At 42.2% G+C, this 11,453-nt stretch overlaps 1 protein-coding gene across 1 annotated transcript in view; it reads right to left on the bottom strand.

The window, feature by feature from the left end:
• Positions 1–1,978: 1,978 nt before the first annotated feature.
• Positions 1,979–11,453, bottom strand: part of LOC126210031 (uncharacterized) — a 141,718-nt gene continuing 132,243 nt past the window's right edge. Inside the window, exons 6-7 of the mRNA XM_049939134.1 lie at positions 9,703–9,789; positions 1,979–5,628 (exon numbers count right to left, since the gene is read on the bottom strand). Of these exons, the coding sequence (XP_049795091.1) occupies positions 3,715–5,628; positions 9,703–9,789 (2,001 nt within the window). The 3' untranslated portion in view covers positions 1,979–3,714. The remainder of the gene's footprint in view (positions 5,629–9,702; positions 9,790–11,453) is intronic.

Genomic DNA, 11,453 nt, shown 5'->3' with positions numbered 1-11,453 from the left:
AAGTTTTCCTGAGTTTTTGCAAGTTGCGTAACCGAATCGGTAGATGCAACTGAGTCAAATTTAGCTTGCAAGGTCTCATGATTCTCATGAACAATAGTTTGCAGTTCTTTTATGGCTGCTTCGTGATTCTGTAGTGCATTTTCATGACGCGAAAAAATAGGTTGGAAATGCTCACAAATTTGTGTTTTTACGTCATTACAGACTTTTTGACATTTCGATTCAATGTGATGTAACTCATTAGTTAAATCCTCACGTGTTTGTTCAAGAGTTTGCTCCAATGAGTCTAACTTTTGAAGATTTTGCTGTGTTTGTCTCTGATTTTGTTCCATTGTGTCTAACTGTTGCTGTGTTTGTCTCTGATTTTGTTCCATTGTGTCTAACTTTTTGAGATTTTGTTCCACTGTGTCTAACTTTTTGAGAAAACGGTGAGGACGCAAAACCTGAATGTAAAGTATTTGCAAGATTATGTGCTGTCATTTCGGATTCCTGAGTCAAGCTGTTGCCGACCGATCGATCGATAATGCTTCCCTCTTCACTAATTGTTTCACTGTCCACGCCATTGTTTGCCACCCGCTCCATTTCCCTATGCACAATTACCAAATTACTACTTTGAATATTAGTTAATTCATTACACAGTGGCGCTAACACACTGCTTTCGTCTTCACTGTCATTTCTCAGTTTACTTTGGAGCCTAGTGTTACGTTTTTCACACGCCATTATTGACACAATATTTCACACGATAACACAGAAAAACACAATTTGCAGAGCAAAAATAGGGGAACACATTAACATAGCACTGAAAATAATATCTAGTTAATTGCAGCTGCGAAATACTTATGGGGGCTATGTAAGTAGGCTGTTTAGGTTTTTTTTATTGGTAACGCCACCTCTGTATGAAAATCACTGGCTGTGCTGTGTGCAGTCTGTGGCTGCTTTGCATTGTTGTAATACTCGCCATTGTAGTGTTAGGCAGCTGGCTGTGAACAGCGCATAGCGTTGCGCAGTTGGAGGTGAGCCGCCAGCAGTGGTGGTGTGGGGAGAGAGATGGCGGAGTTTTGAAATTTGTAAGACTGGATGTCATGAACTGCTATATATGTTATGACTATTAAGGTAAATACATTGTTTGTTCTCTATTAAAATCTTTCATTTGCTAACTATGCCTATCAGTAGTTAGTGCCTTCAGTAGTTTGAATCTTTTATTTAGCTAGCACTAGTGGCGCTCGCTGTATTGCAGTAGCTTGAGTAACGAAGATTTTTGTGAGGTAAGTAATTTGTGAAAGGTATAGGTTAATGTTAGTCAGAGCCATTCTTTTGTAGGGATTTTTGAAAGTCAGATTGCGTTGCGCTAAAAATATTGTGTATCAGTTTAAGCACAGTCATGTATAATTTTTCTAAGGGGACGTTTCATACTTTTAAGCCATTATGTAAATAAGTGGTTTGTAGAAAAATAAAGTTGTGTGTTTGATTGTGCAACCCACAATAACTGTTTATGGCCCCATCCACAACCTTAACCTTATCCTGTGCGCTGTCTGACTACCTACCAATCAGGTTTCAGGAAGTGTGAGTCAAAGAAATGGAATGATAACTGGGTTGAAACACATCTTTTTTGGTTATAAACGTTTGTGTAGGTGTGTTATTATTGGAAAAGAAAAAAATGGTCAAATGGCTCTGAGCACTATGGAACTCAACTTCTGAGGTCATCAGTCACCTAGAACGAAGAACTAGTTAAACTTAACTAACCTAACGACATCACACACATCCATGCCCAAGGCAGGATTCGAACCTGCGACCGTAGCAGTCGCGCGGTTCCAGACTGTAGCCCCTAGAACCGCTCCGTCACACTGGTCGTCTTTGAAAAGAAAGGCAGTTTTATAAGGAAAATTCTGTTATTATGAAATTACAAAAGTTTATTAACATTACACACACGAACACATATATACATAATGTGATCATGCAAATTACATTTTTATCACACAAATAGTAGGAACTTTGTTTCTGTGTTTGATTAGTTAAGTATTACACCATGCAAATCACTGGCAAGAATAAAAAATTACGCTTTTTCCCATAAAAGTGGTTAGTCCAAAAACATAGATTATGGCTTGGGAACTGTATGATTACTTTTTCTTTATAATCGATTTCTCTCATACACCGAGCATCATCCAGTTATTTGTACCAAAGGAGAACAAGCGTATGCAAAGTGCATAGATTGACTGTATATAGTGCTTTATAAAACATTTTTCCATCTTTTGTATAACTGTCAATGTGTGTATAACGCATTTATACTACATGAAAAACGTCTTATGAGACATTATGTACAGTCAGTGTACACAATTTATTTGTCAGGGGCACAAAATGTAAGCCAGTTGCTTATTATTTCAAAAGTAATCGCTGTAACTGTTAAACATTTATCCCACTGTGAGACAGAATGGTCAGTGCCTTCACTGAAAAATATTTTCAGTTGTCTATGGAATCATAATTGCACCCAGGCGTGCACTTCGTCGTTCAAAACAAATCGACGTCCACAAACGTCTTTCTCCTGGGATCCAAAAATTTGGAAATTACACGAGGAGAGGTCGGGTCTACATGGAGAACGTGTATGGGCTTCCCAAGAATACTGCTGCAGCGTACTCTAAACAATTGTGACAACATGTGGCGATTACTTTTGAAATAATGAACAGCTTACTTCCTTTTCTCCATCTGTCTCGTTTTAATCTGACTGCTCCTTATACAATTATTCTCCTCTAGTACAAATGAGTTGAGTATGACTGATACCGACTACAAAAAATAGTGCTGTATTGTATGATGCTGTTACTATCCTTCATGAAAGCTGCCTACTAATGCCTGTACAAAATATATAAAATAAGGTGCGAACATATCAAATGACCAAATTGTTATCAGTTTTGTACAATCAAAATGAATTTGTGTCCATTTCCGTGTATCACCACAATTTTCTCATACTACAACTGTGTATACACATGCCATGTGAGCAAATCACTTGACGTAACTGAAGCACATCTGATGGATGATTTAGTTGTGATAGTTGTACATTTTTTGTGTCCTTGAGACTTCCATGTTCTGCCCATTGTTTGATCAGAAGTTCATATGAAGGCCAGTGACCAGTCTACCTAGAAAGCTTTAACAATAGCATAGAGAGCAAAAGAAAGCAGTGAGGTGAAGAAACAGTCTTCGTCTTTTTTGCTACATAGAGCATATATAGCATAACTGACTATTATATTGAGTGGTACACTGCCCAGAGCGAACACAGATACATAATTATATCAGACATAGAAAAATAAATAATGTTACAACAGAACATTGATTAAGAGGAAAATTTTCCAAACACACGTATTTGGAATCACATGATGGCTGTTATGCATGCACATTTATACCTCATCGTGCAGGACCATTCATTAAAGGCTTTTCTTCAAACGGTACTGGTCAAACTTCACAGTCACGATTATGCATTATTTGGGAAGACAGCAACGCCAATATGTAGGCTTGTTGTGTTATGAGAAGTAACAGTTTACCAAGACGTATGTCACGGACAGTGTTTATTCTATATTTCACAGCCCAACAAAACTTCATCTAAAAACACTAATTTTGCAGTCTTCCACCTTCTGGATAGTTTCAGCACAAAATGTTTGAAACATTAGTAATATCAGTTTTTACCGACAACTTCCTGTAGTGAAAGTAGTTGCAGTTCAGCTGTAGAAATCATAAAAGTGAACACAACCACCTGTGATTCTGACGAGTACCTCTGGAGTGGACATCATCGCCCACCTCGACCACTTGGGCACCCTGCAGCAAAAGTCGTGCCACACAGTCCACGTTCCCCTCCTCCTGCGCCACTTGCTGGGCTGTCTTCCCTGCTCTGTTCTGCACCCCTACAGGCGCACCTGCTCGGAGGAGCACGGTGACGACATCAGCGTGACCTTTGCCAGCTGCCCGGTGCAGAGGGGTGTCACCGTTTACGGTCTGAGCTCGCACGTCCGCGCCATTGTCCAGCAGGAAGGCGGCACACTCGGCATGGCCGTTGAGCGCAGCAAAGTGCAGCGCCGTGTAGCTGTCCGAGTCCCGTGCACGGATGTCCGACCCGGCAGCCACCAGCAGGGCGGTGCACTCCACGTCCCCGTTGGCTGCTGCACAGTGCAGCGGCGTGCCGCCTTCGCCATCCAGCGTTGCCAGACTGGCGCCGGCGTCCAACAGGAGGCGGATGCAGTCGACGTTGCCAGCATTCAGAGCTGTGTAGTGCAGAGGAGTCGATCCGTCGGCACTCTGAGCCAGCACGTCAGAGCCGCCGTGTACGAGAAGTTTCGTGCACTCGGTGTGACCACCTTGTGCTGCAAAGTGCAATGGAATGTAGCCGTCATTATTCTTTGCCTTCACGTCAGTCCCACCATCTAGGAGAAGTCTTACGCAATCGGCGTGACCCTCTTCTGCCGCACGGTGCAATGGAGTGGCCCCGTCGCAATTCTGCTCGTGCACACTAGCACCCGACTCGATCAACAGCCTGACGCAGTCTGTGTTGCCCATAGCACCGGCAAAGTGCAGAGGCGTGTTACCAGCGTTATCCTGTACTCGCACACTTGCACCGGCGTCTGTCAGCAACTTGACACACTCCACACTCCCCAACACGGCTGCAGCGTGGACCGGTGTATAACCCCCCGAGTCCCGTACGTTGACTTCTGCACCTGCGGCTACCAAGACCGCAGCACATTCTGCATTGCCACCACCCGCTGCAATGCAGAGAGCAGTATCACCGCGGTTATCAGCCACGCACACGTCTGCGCCAGCATCTAACAGCACCCTCATACACTCGACACTGCCACTGCCTGCCGCACAGATCAGAGGTGTATCCCCATTTGAGTTCTGCCCATTGACGTCTGAACCACTCCTTATAAGCAGTCTCACACTGTCTGCATAGCTGTTCCTCGACGCCAAGTGCAGGGCTGTAGAGCCGTCTTCAGTTTTCGCCTGTACGTCTGCACCTGCTTCTAAGAGGAGCGAGATACACTCTGCACTCCCAGAGGTGGCGGCGTAATGTAGTGCTGCATTGCCGTACTCGTCTGTTTTGTTCACATCTGTACCGATATTTATAAGTGTGCGAAGAATGTCGGCATTGCCGACGGCTGCGTCATAGTGTAGTGATGAGATTGCTGGATGCTGCTGAAGTTCACCCTCTGTGGGACCTACTTTAAGCTTTATTCCTCGAGTGTCCCCTTTTGCAGACAGGCACAATACTCGACCACCAGATTGTGCAAGCAGTCTCTGACATTTCTCACCTGGAATCACTGTCGCACGTTGCACTGTCGTGCCCCCATCCACAAGCAACATGGCGCCCCTGTCGTTGCCTACCAGGTACATGTTGTGCAGCTCTGTCCATTCACATCCACTGGCGTTTGCTGTGGATAGAGCACCCCCATCTGGAACCCCTACAGCACAGCCGGGGCTACAATCACCACCTAGACCATGTCCTACCACCTCTGTGGACACTTTTTGTTGCTGGCCAGTGTCCTGAATGCTTCTCAACTGGTCTGCACGATGATCTTTGGCTTTCAGGTTTGTTACTGCGTCACCAGTTTCTTCTTCTGCTGTGTTGACATTTGCGCGTAAGAGTAAATTGTGAACCTGTAAAAGAGCATGAGTGTTTAGAACCCAATCGTGTGAGATTATTGGTTTAATTAGTGCTGAAGGTGTGGCAACGTCACAGTCCTGTTATGTAAAAAGGAGAATTTTAAAATAGGTTTTTATTCTTACAGCTGAAAGTTATTAGTTGATGGAACAGCCCACAGAAATACTGATCGTTCTTAGTGTCCAGTGGACACAATAAATGTGTTATCAGAAATAATTTTATAACTTAGAAAACTCGTACATACTTATTAATGCGACTTACACACTTAGTCTTTATATCATCTGGAAGGGAAACAGCTCATATTTTGACTTTCATCGTACGCTAGTACAGTATCGCATCACTGCAAGCGCTAGTGGCAATTGAAGTAAAGATGACAGTCTTTACTGGTCCCCAGCATACTCGCTGCATGTTGTGGTTTGAAGAGTCGATATCTGAGATAACTGTGTAACGTAATTTTCATACGTAGTACGGTAAAGATCCTTCCAGAAGCCTACTGTTTACAAGTGACATAATTGTTTTACTGAATCTGAATACTGAGTAAGACAAAAAATCCTCAAGTTGTCCATGTGCATCTGAAGATGTTGTAGAGTAAGTCAGACAAAGCTTCACGAACAGTCCTACAAAATCGAAATGGCGTCCTTCTCAAGAGATGGGCAGCTCACACATAACTATTTGGTGGGTCTCAAGAAAACGGTTGCACCTCAAACTGTGCAAGTCGATAATGGTGCAAGAATAAGAAGATACTAATAGGATTTCTCGTAAGGACTTTGTTTTGAAATGTTACGTTGGTTGAATGAAGATGAAGGTTTCATTGGAAAGATTATCTGGAGTGGTGACCTTTCACTTAAGCGGCAAAGTTAATAACACAATTGTAGAATTTGGGGCAGTAAAAATCCACTAAAATTCCTGGAACATGAATGTAATGTGCAAAATCGAATGTGTTTTGTGCACTAAGCAAGAGCAAAGCTAGTGGGACTTTTTTCCAAAAGAAAACTGTGAATGGGTTAGTGTACTTAGATACACTGGAAAACTTTTTAATCCCCCAGATTGACGTTGGTGCCCAGGAGCGCCACGTAGAGTTATGCAAGATAGCGCACCGCGCCGCTACCTCCCTGACGTCTAGGATTTCCTGAATGTCCGCTTCCCAGGTGAATGAATGGGCCGAGGTGCACCGACTGCGCTGCTGCCACGGACACCGGACCAGGCACCTCTTCACCTGGACTGTCAACATAGAAAATGGTACAAATCATATAAGAGGAAATTGTTTTTGACTGTCGTCGTGGTACCTGACAGCTTATTCAGTTATTGGCTACATTTAAATGCATGTCAATGATTCATTCTGAATAACAGCGAAAAATACGGTATTGAAGGTTCCGACCATAACCTGATAAATATGTCTACAGCAGTTGGAAATGTTATATAAAAAATAAAAAAAGAAGCACACATAAAGACATAAGTATCCTAAGTACATACAGTGATGTACAAGAAGTATATCAAGAGAAATATAGTAGTAGCTGACATACAACAGAAAGAAGTGAACAGCGTATAGAGAATGCAGCGTTGTGACACTCTCTATGGTACATAGCGCTAATATATCAAATATGGCAGTCAAAACAGTACAAATATAGTGTTACATAAATGTAATAATTATAGCATTTTCAGTTTATAGAAACGACAAGATTATAACCTACTTTTACACAACAAACAGTTACAGTTAATTAATTCATTGTTCCTAGATCGATGTCTACATTGTTATTTTCGCTCTGCAACGCAACGCCGAGAACATTTTGCCTACAGCGCAGAATATCAATCAAATAGAAACATGCTAGAAATGTACGGTATGGAGGCAGATATGCATGCAGCAATACGATTCCGTGCATGACTGACAAATGCTCAGAATGTGCATACTACAAAAGTCTATATAATTGCTGCGTAGTTCTAACAGACTGTCAAAAAATTTTAAGAGAAGGGCATATATGTGTGTTGTCTAAAGAACACAAAGGGGCTGTATAGTACTGTGTTCAACGGCCAACATAATGCTCGTACTAACGTAGACATTGACCTATGCACAATATATTACTTAACTGTAACAGTTGGCCTTGTAAAAGGAGGTTACAGTTTTCATAAACTGAAAATGCTTTGCTGTACTGCTTCTAATGCCATATTCGTTACATTAGTGGGTATACATATACTACATGGAACACTTTCTACAAACTGTTCACTTATTTGCGTTACATGTAGATCCGTATTTGTATTTCTGTTGACCTGCTTTTTGTACATCACTGTATGTTCTTATGGTATTTGCGTCTTTATATGTACTTGTTTCTATATTTTATTACAAAACATTTTAACTGCCGTAGACATTTATCAGGTTATGATCAGAACCTTCAGTATTGTATTCTGTACTCTTATTCAGAATGAAACATTGACAAGAATTTAAGTGTAGCCAGCAACTGAATATGCTTTCAGGTACTGTGAACTTCAGTCAAAATATTTTTCTCTTATACAATTTGAACCATTTACTATGTCAACGATCTGCTACTTACATAGTGCCCGTCCACGGTAAACTACATTTGAAATTTGTAAACGAGCATTGTATTTCAGTTTTATAATTTAAAACGTACTATTGTCTCATGTAGCATCTAGCATTTTAAGTTAACGTATTTTCATACAGTCTGATATACCAATAGAGCAATACATCAGTCTTCACCACCTATTATATTCCATTGGCTCTATCTGTACAGCTTTCATATTTTTACATAATTAAAATTGTAATGCCCCTTCATCTGGTTTTTAAACCACTGCGCCTATTTTTCATTATTTTGTATTATTCTGTAAAAATATCGTATGTTTACTGAACTGCCACCTGGCGGCAGCTGGCAGTACCTGCAAGTCTACCTACCGCTGTCAGCTGGGTAGCTTCGCCCAGTGCTGTCGACAGACAAGACAGCTCCTTCAAAAAATGGTTCACATTGCTCTGAGCACGATGGGACTTAACAGCTATGGTCATCAGTCCCCTAGAACTTAGAACTACTTACACCTAACTAACCTAAGGACATCACACAACACCCAGTCATCACGAGGCAGAGAAAATCCCTGACCACGCCGGGAATCGAACCCGGGAACCAGACAGCTCCTTAAACTGTCTCACCGTACCACTGTTACGTATCTGTTCTACTACACAATGACGTGCTGCATAGTGCAGCTAATAGGTACCTATTGCAACCAAACTTTCTTATTTACTTGTTATTCAAAAAATCTTGCCTAACATAATTTTTTACCTATGTCTGTGAATTAGTTCCACGAATGGTATTGAACTCTATCTTACAGGTCGCAATTGTGAACACGATTGTGACAAAGCGTCTTACTTCAGTAATCGATGCTTTAGTCGATGCTTTGTATTATGTGGTATGTATTATGAAAAATCATTAATTTCGTGAATTCTGTATATTATGAACATCGCGCCGTTGGTTGTATATGCCTTCAGATCTGAAGATAGCCATTTAATTGGTCGAAATGGGGAACCGAAGAACTTATCCTTGCGATCCTGGCAAATAAAGAAGCTCTCCCAACGAAAACTAAATAATACATTTAAAGATCGCCTCCAACAACACTGACAATGTCAGGTAATTGTAACTTCCAAGTGAAACCTCCCGTACAAAAGTATTCAGAGAAAACACCGCAAGCGTCAGTGGGCATGGGCCAGCCAGCGAACTCTGACGTCGAAGTATCATCAGTGTGTAAACAGAACCAGGGTGTAACAGTGACAGAAATGCTGGTAGAAGTGTTCACCATAATAAACGGCTCTGAGCACTATGGGACTTACCAGCTGAGGTCAGCAGCCCCCTAGAACTTAGAACTACTTAAACCTAACTAGCCTAAGGACATCACACACATCCATGCCCGAGGCAGTATTCGAACCTGCGACCGTAGTGGTCGCGCGGTTCCAGACTGAAGCGCCTAGAACCGCTCGGCCACACCGGTCGGCTCACCATAATACTGTAGCTCCATATACATTGTGACACAATTGTCTCATATAAGAAGAGTTACTGTAAAACAATCATATTTACCTCCACATGACCTTCTTCCATAGCCTTTTCAGTGATAAGATCCAGCCAATCTTCCGCCATATTTGCACAGACCAAGGACACGGCAAACTGAAAAATATACACTATGTAAATAGTGTTGCAGTTTTTAAAAGTCTTTCTCGATGTAAATACAGTTTACAGAGTCCGAACTGCTTGCATACAGTCCAGTCAACGAAAACCGAAAAGGTCGAATAGGGGAAAAATCGTGTAGTCGTAAATTTTTGTACAGTGGTGGGAGGGACAGTCCGGACGAATGAGGTGCGAGCAGTGATGTTGGGGACGGCGTTTAAAAGTATTTCGAAAACAACGGCTTCTAACGAAAATATTTCCTTGTACAAAATTTCCTACAAAAACGGTCCAATTGATTTTCTCTCCAGAAGTAATACAGCGTCGGCGTTGCAGGGCACGGAAAACTCGGCTATTATTAAAAATAGTGTTTTAATGGTATTAAATTAATCTTTACTGTTAATTGAAGTGGGTTTAGGACAAATATTAAATGTATATACTATATGTGAGTGCAGTCAGTCGTATTAAGGGATAAATAGTGATCCAGGGGTATAACAGGGTGGAAGGTAATACGTAGCTGGTAGAAGCTCAAAGGAAGTTACGTCGCGAGATTGGGGTCATGCACTGCCCTCTTTGATAGGTGTGCAAACGGAAGAGCAAGCAGGTGGTTCCCGCTCTCTCTACCCCCACTACGTCACAAGAAGCAACTCCATGACGCTTCAGAGAGTTATACCGACCGCATCAGGTATCTGCGATGACGCAGTGCACAGAAACACCGGGGCTGTTTATTTTCCACAAAGTGCGTTAACACTGGATGAAATACAGATATGAGTAATTAAGAGAGACACATGGACAGATTCTGCATAAATATCTGCACAGTCTTCTACTCTCCTAAAGGGGAACCGATTCTTAGTCATTTCGTACGGCAGCTATAGCATTCTTGCGGAAAAGGAATTTTCCGCACCATCACGTTTACTTTTGCATCAGATTCACCTCCCTAGTATTTCCTGTCGAGTCCTCTTATATGAGTAGACAAAATAACTTCACGGAGCTTATGTTTATGTTTTGGAGTTATTTTTAGCCTATGAAATGAACGATTATTCGCAGTTGTTGAGTGAGCTTTTATGTAAAAATGTAGGACAGCCGGAGCGTGCCCCTGGTGCAACTCGCTGCCAGTATGTTCTCCACAACGTCGATTTTATTACCGCCACTGTCATTGGCTGCAATACTTTTTACAGCACGAAGAGTATCAGGAGCATGACCGCAGCGTTGTCTTCCCCGCCATATGGAGAGCCCCACTGGATGAAAATTTCTCCGTCTGTAACAGAAGTAGGTCACCTAGGTGTTACAGAAGATGGGCTATCTCAACATAAGTCAAGCAATGGATGCAGCAGATTACTTTTATGGACTTGAACACGATCAGACTCATTCCACGACACGTATGCACGCCCTCGTTGGTTGGTGGACATACAGTAGATGTGTGACGAGTGGCTCCACTCAGTGCAGCCCACTCGGTAAGTGGCAGTGATTCCTGAATGGAAGAGGTTTCTGCGACCTACCAAGAACAAAATTAATGGTGAGATCATTGCAGTATCTTTCCACTGAGTGACTATGACGCTGTTCGTGGCTTCACAATGTGCTGTGAAAGATAGACAACAGGAAGTCGCCGCATTTATCAGTCCAGTCCCTTTGCTTCCCATCAACACTGCAAATGGATCACTGAGAAC

This window comes from Schistocerca nitens, chromosome 10 (genome assembly GCF_023898315.1).
Source record: "Schistocerca nitens isolate TAMUIC-IGC-003100 chromosome 10, iqSchNite1.1, whole genome shotgun sequence".
Classification (NCBI taxonomy): Eukaryota; Metazoa; Arthropoda; class Insecta; order Orthoptera; family Acrididae; genus Schistocerca; species Schistocerca nitens.
The sequence above is the reverse complement of the archived record's forward strand: the minus strand, read 5'-3'. Positions and strand labels throughout refer to the sequence as shown.